The 15,626-nt window shown below is 47.2% G+C and overlaps 1 protein-coding gene across 1 annotated transcript in view; it reads left to right on the forward strand.

The window, feature by feature from the left end:
- The window catches only part of ITPR1 (inositol 1,4,5-trisphosphate receptor type 1), a 160,408-nt gene that overhangs the window by 64,344 nt on the left and 80,438 nt on the right, over positions 1–15,626 (forward strand). The window contains exons 20-34 of the mRNA XM_058813043.1: positions 1,233–1,484; positions 3,294–3,435; positions 4,396–4,549; positions 5,364–5,551; positions 7,038–7,176; positions 7,354–7,412; positions 7,784–7,945; positions 8,046–8,216; positions 9,086–9,151; positions 9,857–9,994; positions 11,461–11,586; positions 11,976–12,176; positions 13,739–13,990; positions 14,525–14,650; positions 15,331–15,459. Of these exons, the coding sequence (XP_058669026.1) occupies positions 1,233–1,484; positions 3,294–3,435; positions 4,396–4,549; positions 5,364–5,551; positions 7,038–7,176; positions 7,354–7,412; positions 7,784–7,945; positions 8,046–8,216; positions 9,086–9,151; positions 9,857–9,994; positions 11,461–11,586; positions 11,976–12,176; positions 13,739–13,990; positions 14,525–14,650; positions 15,331–15,459 (2,305 nt within the window). The remainder of the gene's footprint in view (positions 1–1,232; positions 1,485–3,293; positions 3,436–4,395; positions 4,550–5,363; positions 5,552–7,037; positions 7,177–7,353; positions 7,413–7,783; positions 7,946–8,045; positions 8,217–9,085; positions 9,152–9,856; positions 9,995–11,460; positions 11,587–11,975; positions 12,177–13,738; positions 13,991–14,524; positions 14,651–15,330; positions 15,460–15,626) is intronic.

Genomic DNA, 15,626 nt, shown 5'->3' on the forward strand with positions numbered 1-15,626 from the left:
ATTTCTATATATTTATATATGCTTTGTTTCTAATGGTTTAAGTAGATTGCATATATATTTATATATACTTTACACAGGAAATTAAACCATAATTGTCAAACCCACGTAAATTAACACATATAATTTCCTTTTTATCGTTTTTCCCTGAAGATACCAGCTGAACCTCTTTGCTTTATATATATATATACTATATATTTTTTTGCGGATAGAAAGTATACTTGAAATATATTTATATATGCTTTGTTTCTAAGGGTTAGACTAGATTGTATATATGTATAAATATGTATTTTACACAGCAAATTAAACCATAATCTTCAAGCCTACATAGATTAACACATATCACTTTCCTTTTCCCTTTTCCTCCTGAAGGTACCAGCTGAACCTCTTTGCTTTATATATATACTATATTTTTTTTTTTGTGGACATAAAGTATACTTGAAATATATTTATGTACGTTTATTTATATATATTTATATATGCTTATTTATACATATATTTATATATGCTTATTTTTATATATATTTATATATGCTTTGTTTCTAAGGGTTAAAGTATATTTTCTAGCTATTTATATATACCTTACAATACTCAGGAAATGAAAGATTCAAGCTACATAAATTAAATAATATAATTTCTTCTTATTTTTCCTTTTCTCCTCCAGGATACCAGTTGAACCTCTTTGCTTTATATATACACTCTATATATATTGTTGTGGATATAAAGTATACTTTACATATATTTCTATATGCTTTGTTTCTGAGGTTCAAAGTCGATTGTATATGCATATCTATATGTATTTTACACAGGAAATTAAACCATAGTTGTCAAACCCACATAAATTAACACATATAATTTCCTTTTTACCCTTTTTCCCTGAAGATACCTGCTGAACCTCTTTGCTTTTTTTATATATATATATATATATATATATATATATATATATACACACTATTTTTTTTTTGTGGATATAAAGTATACTTTATATATATTTATATATGCTTATTTTTACATATTTATATATGCTTATTTTTATATGCTTTGTTTCTAATGGTTAAAGTAGATTGTATATATATATATTTGTATAAAGTGTATATATATATATATATATATATACTTAGTGTAAAGTGTATGTTTTTATATATATATACACACATTACACAGAAATTAAACCATAATCGTCCAGCCCACATAAATTAACGCATACAATTTCCTTCTCCCCTTTGCCCCTGCAGGTACCAGCTGAACCTCTTTGCCCGCATGTGCCTGGACCGGCAGTACCTGGCCATCAACGAGATCTCGGGGCAGCTGGACGTGGACCTGATCCTGCGCTGCATGGCCGACGAGAACCTGCCCTACGACCTGCGCGCCTCCTTCTGCCGCCTGATGCTGCACATGCACGTGGACAGGGACCCCCAGGAGCAGGTGACCCCCGTCAAGTACGCCCGCCTCTGGTCCGAGATCCCCTCCGAGATCGCCATCGACGAGTGAGTGCGGGGCTGCTGCTGCGCGGGGCAGGCTGGCGTGGGCACGGGGCCTTTGCGCCCAGCCTTCCTCTCCCCTGCTCGTGTTTGTGCTTTGCTGAAAGTGTCCTGCTTAATTCTAGTTGGTTGGTGTTCGTTGGTTAGTAGTTGCTGGAGCTTGCCAAAGACTTTGTTCTCTAAACACGTTTGCGTTCTTGTCCCTGGGTAGAAGATGCTTCCCATGGGTACCAGTCCCTCCTCTCCCAGGTGCAGGTTGGTTCCCATGGGACAGGGATGACTGCAGGATTGATTCTGGACAAGATTGATTGCATGTGCAGGCTGATTCTCACAGATCCTTGTCAGCCCTGCCATCAGCTGTACTTAGCCCAAGCACCAGGCCTGAGCCACGACTTTAAAGGGTTTTACCCATATGCAACAGCTGTGGGGTTTTAAGGCAGCTCCAGGCCTGAAGTCATGTGTTGCTTATAGAGTTGCTGTTTGTAAATGAATCAAACACACTGTAAGGTGTTGGTGAGAATGAAATGAGCTCCCTGTGTGTGGGGTGAGCTCAGTGGTCACAGCGTGTTGGGTGATGTGACCATGGAGTGACCTGGACCTCTCTCCTCCTGCCTCATTTGGTTGGAGAACCACAGAATTGTTAAGCTTGGGAAAGCCCCTCAAGCTCAAGTCCATCATTCAGCACTGAGCTGTGTCCCCAAGAGCCACATCCACACACCTTTGGGACACTTCAGGGATGGTGCATCCACCGCTGCCCTGGGCCCCTGTTCCAGGGCTTGACCACTGTTCCAGTGAAGACATTTTCACTAAAATCTCTCTAAACCTCCCCAATCTGGGGCCATTTCCTCTGAGTGTGCTCCCATCAGAACAGACTCTCCTTATGGGAGCTCACCACCACCAGCAGAAACAGGGGGAAGGTGCTCAAACAAGGACACATTCCTGAACTTCCAGTGGAAAATCCTCTGGCACAGTGCTCAAAACCTACACAAAACCACAGCAGGAGCAGGCACGTGGTTTCTTGACCACTTGTATTCACTCTATAATTAACAATTCCAAATTTGTAGTACTCAGCTGTTCAGAGCTAATTTTTTTTCAGCTGGAGAAAATGAACACCAAAAATTGAAGTTACATCTTAGGAATTTTTTTGTCAGTATTATTACTGGTGTTCAGTGGTTTCTTGTATTTCCCTCCTTGCCAGCCTGGTTTTCTCTGCTGAGTAGATAATAAATCAAATTTCAAGGCCAAAATATAAAACCAAATGGTTTTAGCTCTGGCAGAGGCTCACCTGTGATAAGTGATCAAATAGGAAGCAAAAATATTTTGTGGGAGGTAGTGGGGTTGTCCTTCTCAAAGTCACTCTGCGCATACTGAGAAAAACCCCTAGAATTTATATTAAAAATTAATATCTGCTTTGCATATATATTGGTTTTATTTGGAGGAAAAATACCATCCCCACTCAGCCTGCCTTGGCCACCCGTTTTCCTCAGTGCTCCATATCACTTGTCATTGTTTCCCCTCAAATAATGAGGTTATTTTTTGTGTTTTTTGGGACAAAATTATCTTTTTTTTGTTTTCCTCAGATGTTTCAAAATAGTACCTAATGAGCATATGGGATAAACCTACAAAAGCCAGGAAATTCTGGTGTCAGTGTCCTGACTCCCTCGTTTGGATAAATTATTTACCAGCCTTTAGCTTTTCTTAGATTTTGACAAACCAGTGAAAAATTGTACTGGGGGGAAAAGAGCCCTGTGTATTTGCATGCTAAGTTTTGTTTTGTTTTCTTTTTTGTTTTGTTCTTTTTTTTCCCCTCTTCAGCTATGATAGCAGTGGAACTTCCAAAGATGAAATTAAGGAGAGATTTGCACAAACAATGGAATTTGTAGAGGAATATTTAAGAGATGTGGTGTGTCAGAGGTTCCCTTTCTCTGATAAAGAGAAAAATAAGCTCACTTTTGAGGTAGTTATCCAGTTCTGATTTTATCCTATTCTTTTTTTTTTTTTTGGTGGAATGTTGGTTATTTTTTCAGCACCAGGTAGTTTTGGCAAGTAATTAATGAGTGTAATTAGTGAGTGCTGAGCCTCAGTTGGCTCCTTTCTCTTCATGCAAGTAACCCCACTGAAATTTGTGAGTTTGCAATGATGGTTCTTGAAATACAATTAATGCACATCAGTTTATGTCTGAGATTTGCAGCAGCCTTGTTTATTCTCTGGGCTCTCAGTGTTATTGCAAAGCCAGGCTTTACTGGAATAAATATCTCAAAAATTAAACACTGTTTGTACACACAGAGAGTCTCCAGAGCTTATAGTGATGCTCACCAAGAGAAAAGTGTCCTGTGCCTTACTGACCTGTTAAAATAGTCTGTGCAAATAAAATGTTGCAAATCCATGCAATATATAATAATTAATAACCATTAATTTAAGAAAAGCTGTGATATCCTGAAAAAAATGCAATTGATGTCATGCACTTCTGATAATGGGTTTGCATTAAATATTTGCCCTGTATGTGATATTTTTATGTGGGTCTTTATGGGGTGGACTTGTGGGGGAACTTTATAGCTTGGAAGTTACAAAGCTCAGTTTTATGGGTGTGATATCTATTTTGTAAGAAATGATAAAAATTATCTGTACCTTCCCTCTAGTCTTGCCCTGTTTTGTAATGAGATAAATGCAGTTTGATTTTGTAGCTATATAATATCAGTTGCAGATACAGACATGAACTGCAAGCATTGCAGTATTTGTAGGCAAGTAGAAAAGTTTCTGCTGTGATGTAGAGCTAGACAGTCTTGCAGAATTCCCAGATATTGTGATAAAATGTGACCCTCAGCCAGGTTCTTGATCTTGTCACTGTGTTAAGACAATTTGACTGTGATAGCAAAATGTTTAGTATTAATCAGGCTTTTTATTGTTATTTTGGTAGGTTGTTAACTTAGCCAGAAATCTGATATATTTTGGTTTCTACAACTTCTGTGACCTCCTCAGACTAACCAAAATCCTCCTTGCTATATTAGACTGTGTGCACATCACTACCATCTTCCCTATTACCAAGATGGCAAAAGGCGAGGAAAGTAAAGGTAAGGCTGGAAAGTGTAGGACAGAAAGTTCTTGGGTGGCTCTGGTTCATCTCCAAATGTCACTGTGGGGTGGAACAATGAAGTCACACAGCATCCTGAGCTGGAAGGGACCCACCAGGATCATCCAGCCCAGCTCCTGGCCCTGCACAGACCCAAATCCCACCCTGGCATTCCTGGCACTGCTGTCCAAAGGCTCCTGGGGCTGTGCCCATCCCTGGGGAGCCTGGGCAGTGCCAGCACCCTCTGGGGATGAATCTTCCCCCAAATCCAGCCTGACCTGCCCTGGCCCAGCTCCAGCTGTTCCCTGGATGCTGTCCCAGACCCAGGGAGCAGAGCTGGGAGCTGCCCCTCGGGAGGGGACCCGGTGACCTCAGTGTGCTCTGCCCCATCTGAACAGACCAAGAGATCTCACTGCTCCTCATATCACTTCTCTAGTCCCTTCCCCATCTTTGTAGCCTCCTTTAGGTTTGTAACATCTTTAGGTCTTACCTTTTGGCCCTCAAACTGCCTCCAGGGCTGGAGGTGAGGCTGCCCCAGTGCAGAGCAGAGCAGGACAATCCCCTCCCTCCCTGGCCAGTGATGCTGTGCTTGGAAATCCTTTCTGTCCATGGCTTGGTTGTAAAGCTGAATATTGCCTGTGGTGGGAGAGGGCAGGGGGCTTCTCCAAGCGCTGCAGTGCTTCTGATGGCTTCCCCAGTCCCCAGGGTGTGGATGTGCCATGCTGGGACAGTTTGCCACTGCAGGCTGTGGCTGGTCCTTGCCCTGTCAGTGCAGCCCCATGGCAGCACCTAACCCCTGTGTTTCCCCTCTGAAGGGAGCAATGTGATGAGGTCCATCCATGGCGTGGGGGAGCTGATGACCCAGGTGGTGCTCAGGGGCGGGGGCTTCCTGCCCATGACTCCCCTGGCAGCTGCCCCCGAGGGCAATGTCAAGCAGAGTGAGCCAGAGAAGGAGGACATCCTGGTCATGGACACCAAGCTCAAGATCATCGAGATACTCCAGGTACCACATGGGGGCAGCTCCTCGTGCTGTCCTCCAGCATTAATTGTGTCCTGTGCCTCTTAATGCACTCCTGACTCTGAATTTGGGCAAGTATTGCAGGGGTGACCTTGTCAGGCACAGGGCTCTCAACTTTGTGCCATTATTGGAAGAATTTATTAGAAAAGAGTTTGCATTAGACATCTGTGTATTTAGCAGCGATTTGTGAGTATCTGACTTGAGGCAGAGCAGTTTTTTCCACCCTACTGTCTTCCCAGTTTCTCTGAGTCTGCAGGGCCATCAGAAGTGCCCTGAGGAATGGGGAGATCTGGAGACTCCTCTTGGCAGAGCCCTCAGCCTGCCATGTGTTTTCAGCATGCACAGCCAGCCTCTCTCTCTCCCATCTCTGCCTTTCCCACTTGCTCACCCCAATGTCTTTGGGATGCACACATTTTCCCTTGTGATTGACTCAGAATTATTGATCTGAGATGCATCTTCCCTCTCTGGGTGCGGGAGTGGTTTTTGTGCTCGGTAGTTCCATCAGGCAGGCCTGGGGTCAGCATGCTGCCAGAGCCTGGTGGGTGAAGGCAGCAGAGCAGCAGGAGAGCCCTGCTGTTCCCTCCTGTGCCCCGTGGGAGGCTCTGCCCTTCCCTCAGCAGCACAGGGGAGGCTCCATTCCTTCCTTGCACCATGGCTAATTTCAGCTCAAGGCAGAGCTTCTCTCGTGGCCTGCCATGTGCAGGGGGTATTTCAGTGTGCCACTGTTCCCTGCTATCAATGCAAGCTGGCATTGAGCATTTTCCCCCAAAGCTGCAAGAACTCTGAGTGTTCTTGGCTTTGTAGCTCCTTCCTCAAGAGGAAGGCCATGGAGAAGGTTCTCTCTGCTAGGCTGGGGGTTTCTGTGGCACCAGCTGGTCCAGCCCAGCTGGATTGGTGACTTGCGTGGCACAGCCTGGCTCCTGGCAGCTCGTGTCCTGCTCCTGTGTCCCAGCACCCCGGGAGAGCAGCAGCACGTGTTCAGGATGGAGATGGAAGTGCTGCTTTCCTTTCCTGGGAAATGGGGTGAGGTGCCAGCATCACGCAGGAATGAGGCACCAAAACCCTGCCAAAATGTTTTACTCATCAGTATTTATTATGTGTGTGTTCTATGCTCGCTGAAATCCCTGGAAAATATTACTGAGTCCCGGGGGTTTTGAAGGTGATATTTACATATCATGGAAAGATGGGGTCCCAGAATGGCTTGTGTTGAAAGGGAGCTTGAAGCCCATCCAGTTCCACTCCCTGCCATGGGCAGGGACACCTTCCAGGGTGCTCCAAGCTCTGTCTATCCTGGCCTTGGACACTTGCAGGGATCCAGCTGCTCTGGGCACCTGTGCCAGGGCCTGCCCACCCTGGGTAACTTTGCCAGGTTGAATCCACATCTCTGCTCAGTTGATGTCTTTGTGTGAATTGTAGATGTGGTGGAAATACACAGATTATTTTAACATTTCTCCTACTTGTGTGTCATCAGTTTATTCTGAACGTGCGGTTGGACTACAGGATCTCCTGCCTGCTCTGTATATTTAAACATGAATTTGATGAAAGCAATGCCCAGATGTCTGAATCCTCCACTGGAAGCAGTAGTCAGGAAATGCCAGCTAATGTACCAGGTGGGTTATTTGACAAGGAATAATGAGGTTGTGTGGCTTAGGGAAGACTCTGGAATCTTCAAGGGGCTGATAGGATGATTGTTTCAGGTCCCACTTGCCATTTGAAATGTTTTTAAGCTGGAAAAACATCTTTGCTGCCACTCTGACCTCATGTATTTGTCCTGTTTATTTTTTCAGGAGCCCTGGACTTTGAGCACATTGAAGAACAAGCTGAGGGGATCTTTGGTGGAAGGAAAGTATCTCTTCACAGGTGCCAGTCGAGGGGAAGCCCCCAGGCTGGAGGGCTCCCAAGGAGTGGGGAGTGGGAAAACAGCTTCATTTTCCTGAAATGGCCTTGATGCTGCTCAGAGTAGGGTCCATTTGGATCCAGAGATGAGGAACAGGGTTCTTCAGCCAGAAGGATCATCAGGGGAGGGCTCTGTGCTGTGGGTGAAAGCCAAGGTGCAGGGTTAGTGCATCTCAGCTCGATGCTGCAATAAAATCTCAGTACAATTTCCCCCCTTATTTAAAAGTAAGAAAAAAAGGTTTTCTGCCACTGCTAAGAGAATTTAGAACCTTTTGGGACCCTCAGTCTAATGTGGTTAACTCCTGCTGTGTTTGCAGTGAGGAGAACACCCCTCTGGACTTGGATGATCACGGGGGCAGGACTTTCCTGCGGGTCCTGCTGCATTTAACGATGCACGATTACCCTCCCCTGGTGTCTGGTGCGCTGCAGCTGCTCTTCAGGCACTTCAGCCAGAGACAAGAGGTCCTTCAGGCTTTCAAGCAGGTACCTGTGTGTCTGGAGAGAGTTATTCCTCATTTGAATGTATCTCTGACAGCTGAACCCAGCCCTTTTTGTGCAACTCACGGCTTTGCCTCCCTGTAAGGTTCAACTGCTCGTTACCAGCCAAGATGTTGACAACTACAAGCAGATCAAACAAGATTTGGACCAGCTGAGGTCAATAGTGGAGAAATCTGAGCTCTGGGTGTACAAAGGCCAAGGTCCTGATGAGACCATGGACAGTGTGCCAGGTGAAAACGAGCACAAGAAGAAAGAGGTAATTAGGTTGTGTTTGTGTGGATTTGGGTGGGTATTTGCAGGGTGTAGCTGCTGTCAGAACTGTAACAAGGCCCTTCTTCCCAGCACACTGCCTAGGTGAGGTTCTCTCTACTGCTTTCAGGTTGAGGCAGGAATGAGAGCAGAACTTGAGCCAGGTGATGCCCAGTAGCAGCCCTGAGGTGTCACCTTTAGGGTGTGACAGGGCTGGTTTGGGTTTGCTCTGGCTCCCCTTTCAGCACTGACCAGTGGCACGGGATTTGTGCAATCAAAAGTATCTCAAGTAAGGTAAGGGCAGAGCTGTGAGCTGCTCAGGTGACAGCAGAGAACTGTGCTTTATCTCTACCTGATAACAAAGGATTTTCCCCACGTGCACATCTGGCTTAGAGCTCTTTTAGTATCTTGTTTCCATGTAATTGCAATCAGGAAAGACTGGATGAGGGGATGCAAGAAGCAGTCCCTGGTTTAGGAACATTTATTGCTGGAAGTAAATACAAGTAATCCACTTGTTGCTTTTCTCGTACACATTGCTGTGAGGAATCTCTTGGTATTTGTGCAGTGACAGTTTAATAACAATAGAGAGAGAAAGGAAGGGGTTTTTTCTGAGGGGAGACTTCATCAGAGACAGAATGTGACAGGCAAAGGATGGGAGGTTGCTGCCTCTGAAATCATCCCTCCCTCACCTTGTTTTGTATCCTAGAGGTCAATGTGACTTGACAGGATAATTGTATGTGTTTTTCTGAGGCTGTCAGAGCTGGAGGATGACAGTCCTTCCCAGGAGGAGAGCGGGCGCTATCCTAGAACGGTAATTTTAGCCTTCATGTAGACAGTAGTATAAGCTACTAATAAATTGTCTGATTTTATCCTCAGGAAGGTCACAGCAAGTCTCAAAAGCCTGAAAGTACTAGCAGCTACAACTACCGGGTAGTAAAAGAGGTAAAACTTTGCTTCTTGATAGTTCACTGGAAGTGTAAATGAGTAACAGAGCTCTGGAGAGCTGCAGTCAGAGGGAGGCACCCAGGAAAGTCTGAGTCACTGTGCCATTGTGGAAACTATTTGCTGAGTAATAACAAATCCCAACTTGAATGGGAAGCCAGGATAGAATAAGCACGACGTGTGTATTCTTTCCCTAAGGATGGATTAGTGAGAAACGTGACGTTTGCTGCTGTTTCAATGGTAACACAATATTTTTATTGTTAAGGACTACAAAGGCAGTAAGCAATGGGAGAAGCCATTGAATTCTCCCTGTCCTGAGTACCTTGCACTCAAAGCCACTGTGCTGTTGATATTTAATGTAGAAAGTACCAGATGAAGAACGTGCTGTGGTGCTGGTGTGGTGTGAGCTGAAGGTGTGTCTGTGGCTCTGCTGTGGAGCTTGGTGTTGTGTTCACTTGACATGGCTGAGTTCTGCAGGAGCATAGAATCTCAGAATTTAGAGTGTCCTGAGGTGGAAGGGACCCACAAGGATCATCCAAGTCCAGCAGCCCTAGTCAGATGCCACGGATGGAGCCCGGGCCACGAGGGGCTGCCTGGAGCCGCTCTGCTCCTGCAGATGAGTTGGTCCCTGGTGCTGCTCTCCGGGACCTGGCGTTCTCTGGAGGGAGAGCCAGAGCTGGGCTCTAAGGCCAGTGTCTCCTGCAGATCCTGCTGCGGCTCAGCAAGCTCTGCGTGCAGGAGGGGGCCTCGGTGAGGAAGAGCAGGAAGCAGCAGCAACGACTCCTGAGGAACATGGGCGCTCACGCCGTGGTGCTGGAGCTGCTGCAGATCCCTTACGAGAAGGTGGGGCTTTGTGTCATGCTGACAGGCTTTTCATACCTTCTGTGAATCTTCTGAACCTCCTCCCTGTGGATTGGATGCACAGAGGCTGGTTTATGTAGCCTCATAATCTGTAGAATACCCACTCAGAAATAAGGAGCTCAGACAAACTCCGTTTATTTGAAGCCTTTGAATATACAGATTGCCTGAAGAAATACTCACAAATCATATTTCAGAATTAAGGCTCACGTGAGCCAGGTGCTGCCTTGAGGTTAAGCTCTGTTGATGGAAGCAAGACCCTCATTGTGAGGCAGCTGTGAGAGCACCATCCTGGGGACAAGGAGGGAAGGGAGGGTATCTCATTCCCCAGGGGTTTTATGAGCAGTGTACACAGACCCTCCCCAGCTGTCGAGTCCCAAATTCCCCCTTAGAGGTGAATAAATACCCAGTGGCTCTCCAGGTGAAGCTAATTCTCCTAATTAGCCTTATCAGGGCTAACACTTGGCAGCTGTGCAGGCTGGAGCCCACTGGGGCTGGCTTGTGCCTGTGAGCCTGCAGAGCACCAGGCTGTGCTGACGCAGCACACCCCCAAGGTCGTCACCTTGGCTGCTCATTAATCACAGCTGACAGGTATTTATCAGTACTGAGGTGAGGCAGTTCTTCACATTTTCCTGGTCACTCTGCTGTCCTCTCTTTCAAACTCATCAGGTTTCTGAGAACCAGTAATCCCACACAGGAGCTTGGATTAATGTTAATTCTCGTGGTTTCTTGCGTCATATTTTGCTAAAAAAGCAGCAGCAAAAACACCTTTCAACGCCTTCTCATCACCTTTCTGTCCCATACATGTGAATGTGCATCAGACAGGCAGTGTGGAAGGGGTTTCACCCTTGGGAAGAGATGAAATTCCTTAAAAATAAAACCAGGCAGTAATTTTCCAAAGCGCGGCTCCTGCCGTCAGTGGGCTGGGAATCCACGCTGACGTCAGGGGAAGGGCCCTGGTTCCTCAGCAGTGCTTGGAAGGCTGCAAGGAGGTTCCAGTAAAGATGAATTGGGCTGGGCTGGTGCAAAAGCAACTTTCCATGGCTGCTTTGCCATGAGTTCCCCTCTGTGGCTGCAGAAGGGCTGCAGCGGGACGTGGCAGCTCTCCTGGGCAGCCTGAGGTGATGATGTGTGGTTTGGCCAAGGGGCTGGGATGTTCAGAAGAGAAAAGTGACTAAAGCACGTTGCTGGCAGGCCTGGCTGTGGAATAGGCACTTTTGGAGAATAAACTACTGTAATTTCTATTATGGGCTTTATTTTTGACGCTTTTTGGAAGCGTGGAGCTGGCCCAGCTCATCCCAAACGTCTGTGAACTGGGTGGAGGTTTGTTTTCCTTCGGGGTGTGAGAGACGTGACAGTTCCCTTGCTGGAGCTGAGGCTCATCCTGTGCTCACCTCAAGGTGAACCTTTGGGTTCTTTTTAACCCTCTCTTCTTTGTCATGCAATCCCAGGCTGAAGACACGAGGATGCAGGAGATAATGAAGCTTGCACACGAGTTCCTGCAGAACTTCTGTGCTGGGAACCAACAGAACCAGGCCTTGCTGCACAAGCACATAAACCTGTTCCTTAACCCAGGGGTAAGAATAACCTCAGGCCGTGATTTATTTTTGTGTTCTAGCAAGAGAAGGGACTGCACTGTCCTTGGTGATACCTCTGGGGCTGTTCTGTTGCAAGATTGGTTGAAAAGGTCACATTCTGTTTTCATTCTAAAGCCTCAAAAGTTGGCAGGATGTTTGTTTAGGGCAGTTTCAGTGTAGAAAGTTCAAGAGGCTGAAGTGGAGTGAAAAATAGGCTGAGATTAGGAGCAGTGGTGTTGAAAGCTGAGGTCCTCAGCAAAGTTCCCTTCAGCCCTGTGCTTGCAGGACTGAAGGGAACTTTGGAGTGTTGGCTTTACCCTAACCCCAGTGGGGATGTGTTGGGTTGTTGATTTTTCTGACTTTTTGCTCCCTTTCATCCCCTCCATCAGATCCTGGAAGCAGTGACAATGCAGCACATTTTCATGAACAACTTCCAGCTCTGCAGCGAGATCAACGAGCGCGTGGTTCAGCACTTCGTCCACTGCATCGAGACGCACGGCAGGAACGTTCAGTACATCAAGTTCCTGCAGACCATCGTCAAGGCAGAGGGGAAATTCATTAAGAAATGCCAAGATATGGTAATGGCTGAGGTGAGAGCTGCAGAGATTTGCAGGGTCTGAACAGAAGTTTGCACATAGCAGTTGGTGAACATGACAAATTGATCCTCTCGCTTCGGGGACTGCCAAGAAGCTGACAGCTCTCACCATGCAAAAAGAGCATTACAGCTCCCAGGAAGCTCAGGCTTTTTGTGACCAAAAGCTCTCTGAGCTCCTGACTCACAGGTGTAACGAGGGGTTGCTTGTTAATGGCACGTGTTTCTTCCCAGGCCTGTACCCAGCAGCATGTAGGTGGGTTTATGAAGCAAGGGTGCCTTTGTCTAGCAAAATTGGCTTGAAGAGAAGTAGTTTAATTTCAAGATCACTAAAGCAGAAGGAGGATTTCACCATGATAGCATTTTGATGAGAGTTTTTTTTCTGAAATTTTAGAGCCACCATAGAATCACCTTCCGCTATCCCAGGGTGCTCCAAGCCCCATCCAGTGTGGCCCTGGGCACTTCCAGAAATGGGGCAGCCCTGGCTTCTGTGGGCAGCTGTGCCAGGCCCTCACCACCCATATTTTTCTGCCATCTAAACTTGCTCTCAAGCCAAAACCATCCCCCTTTGTCCTGCCTCCCCAAGCCCTTGCAGATAGTCTTGGCAAGATGTGCCTACTCAGCTTTCAAGTGTGAAGGGGAAGCAGATGAGGATCAGCTTTAGGTGTGTGGGTAACTGGAAACTGGGGAGCCAGGCTAAAAGGGAGAGAGAAGGGTGAATGAAAGCCTTTCACGGGGCTGTTGGATGGGATTTGTTTGGCAGATCTGCACATCTGATGGAATGTTTTGGCCTCCTCAGCAGGGGGAGCCCCAGGATCAGATTTGTCCAATCTGGCTTTTGAGCATCAATCCTGATGGGTGGATCAAAAATCTTTCATATTTTGTTGTCCAGCTCAAAACCAGCTTCACTAGCTTCTTAACACTTAGTTGAGTGTGAGGTGCTCAGCAAAGGGCTCCCCCAAGGTCAGCAGCTGCCCTGAGGGGTTTTTTTACGTCTTACCCCGCTGTTTTTCACAAACCCTGTGGGTTAAACAGCCCTGCATCCCTCCAGCTGTGTGCTCAGCAGTGGACCAGGGCTCAGTTTGCTCCACCTCCTTCCCTTCCTGGAGTTCCAGGAGGTCTGAGCTGCTCTGAAATCGTGGCCAGCCAGGTGTCAAATGTGAAGCTGATGGAATTCTCCAGTGTGGGACTTGACGTGTCACTGGCCTTGGTGAATGGCTGGTGTTGGTTGGGAGGGTGGAAGGAGTGAGCCCTGCAGTGCTCCCATCCCTGGCAGCTCTCCAGCAGCACAGGGCTGTCCACAGCTGCCTTAGGAAGTCACCTGGGGTGACATGGAAAGGCACAAACTTCTTGGCACAGCTTCTGGCTAGCAGGCAGCTGGGCTGGCTTGGCATTTCCTCAGTGGTTCAGAAGGGGTCAGATAGATGGGACATGCCCTCCTGGAGCCCTGTGTCCCTGAGGGGCTGGGCAGCAGCAGTGGGACAGCCCCATGAGATGAGGGGATGCTGTGGGGGATGCCAGGCTTGGCTCTGCTGATGCAATGCTCTCCTTGGCCCACAGCTGGTGAACGCAGGGGAGGATGTGCTGGTGTTCTACAACGACAGAGCCTCCTTCCAGACCCTGGTGCAGATGATGAGGTCAGAGAGGGACAGGATGGATGAGAACAGCCCCCTGATGTACCACATCCACCTGGTGGAGCTGCTGGCTGTGTGCACAGAGGGCAAAAACGTCTACACAGAGATCAAGTGCAACTCCCTCCTCCCTCTGGATGACATTGTCAGGGTGGTGACCCACGAGGATTGCATACCTGAGGTGAGGGCTTGCAGGGGAGCTGGGCTGTGTGTGTTAGCAATGTGCTGGGTTTGGGTGACAGAGGGTTGATCTTGCTGGCTCTGGCCTGGCCAAAGGGGGTTGGTGCAGGTGGGCAGAGAGCTGGGAACTGCAGCCCTTCCCTGCTTCTGCTGTTGGCACCCCCAGCCAGCCTGGAGAGTCCAGTTAAATCCGTTTATACTTCCTCCTTACCCCGAGAGTGGGAATGTGATGCTGTACTTGGTTATTTTATAGGGTTCTTGAGGCAGAGAGGTTTATGGATGTGCTGCTAACCTTGAACAGATGGTTCTGCAGAACTGGAAATTATTATTATGCTGACGTTTTGTCTGCAGTAATCCTGGGGGTTTTTTATTGGATGGTGTCTTGCTATTCATGGCATTAAATTTCACCAGTGTTTAAGTGAAAGGAAGAAGCAGAATTCCAAATTATCTGTGTAGCAATTTTAATGTGACATTATATTCATTCATACCACCATTCAGGTTCTTATTCTTTATGACTTATTTTCTCTACTTTTAGGTCAAAATAGCATATATCAACTTCTTGAATCACTGCTATGTGGACACAGAAGTAGAAATGAAAGAGATTTACACCAGTAATCACATGTGGAAGCTGTTTGAGAACTTCCTGGTGGACATCTGCCGGGTAATGTATCTGCACCAAGGAACTGAATTCAGCTTTAAAACCTCTTTAATCCAGAGCAGCAAGGATAAGACATCCCAGTGCATCAAGGCAATAAGTACCCTGAATACTCTGTTCCTGCAAATATGTGCCTCCTTTTCCTTGTGCCTGTGGATTTCATTAGTCATATTCCATGGAACACATTCATATTTTCCTTTTTAAAAGAAAAAGTCCAAGCCCAAACCAAAGCTCAGTGAAGCTCCACACCCTGCTCCTTTGTCCAGTGCCTTTTCTGTCCTGCCACCTGGCCTGCTTATTCTGGCAGCATCTCTGAGCTCCTTCCTGAGCAGCACTCAGCGTTTTTTGGCAGGTCAGGACAGATTGTTTTCCAGGCTTGGTGTTTATTTGGCCATATGGCTTTTTGCCTGGGATTCCAAGTATTTCCCCATACGAAAGCATTACACCTCAGCGCTCCCCATCCTGCTCTTGCCTTCCTCCAAGACTCTGTGGTTTTTTCCCTCCCCCAGCCATGCTCTGGGCCAGCACACCAAACCAGGAGCAGCTCTGGCTCTGCTCCGGCGTGGGCTGGAGATGCAGAGCCCCAGTGTCACTGCATTGCTGGGACCAGGACAGTGTGACATGAGGAACTCCAGTCTGTGCTGCCCTGGTGAGCTGCCCCTGACCCTGCTGTGCTTTTGCTGCAGGCCTGCAACAACACCAGCGACAGGAAGCACGCAGACTCCATCCTGGAGAAGTACGTGACCGAGATCGTCATGAGCATCGTCACCACCTTCTTCAGCTCCCCCTTCTCGGACCAGAGCACCACCCTGCAGGTGGGAAATGCACACACACAGCAGGGAGAGCACTGCCAGGGCACTGGTGTTCATTCCCCTTTGACAGTGCACAGGAAACACAGGGGAGCAGTGCTGGTGTAACTGGGCAGCAAATACATCTCAGCTCTTCGTGACCACACTGGTCTTTCTGCTGTAGAAATGGAAAA

This window comes from Ammospiza caudacuta, chromosome 12 (assembly GCF_027887145.1).
Source record: "Ammospiza caudacuta isolate bAmmCau1 chromosome 12, bAmmCau1.pri, whole genome shotgun sequence".
Lineage (NCBI taxonomy): Eukaryota > Metazoa > Chordata > Aves > Passeriformes > Passerellidae > Ammospiza > Ammospiza caudacuta.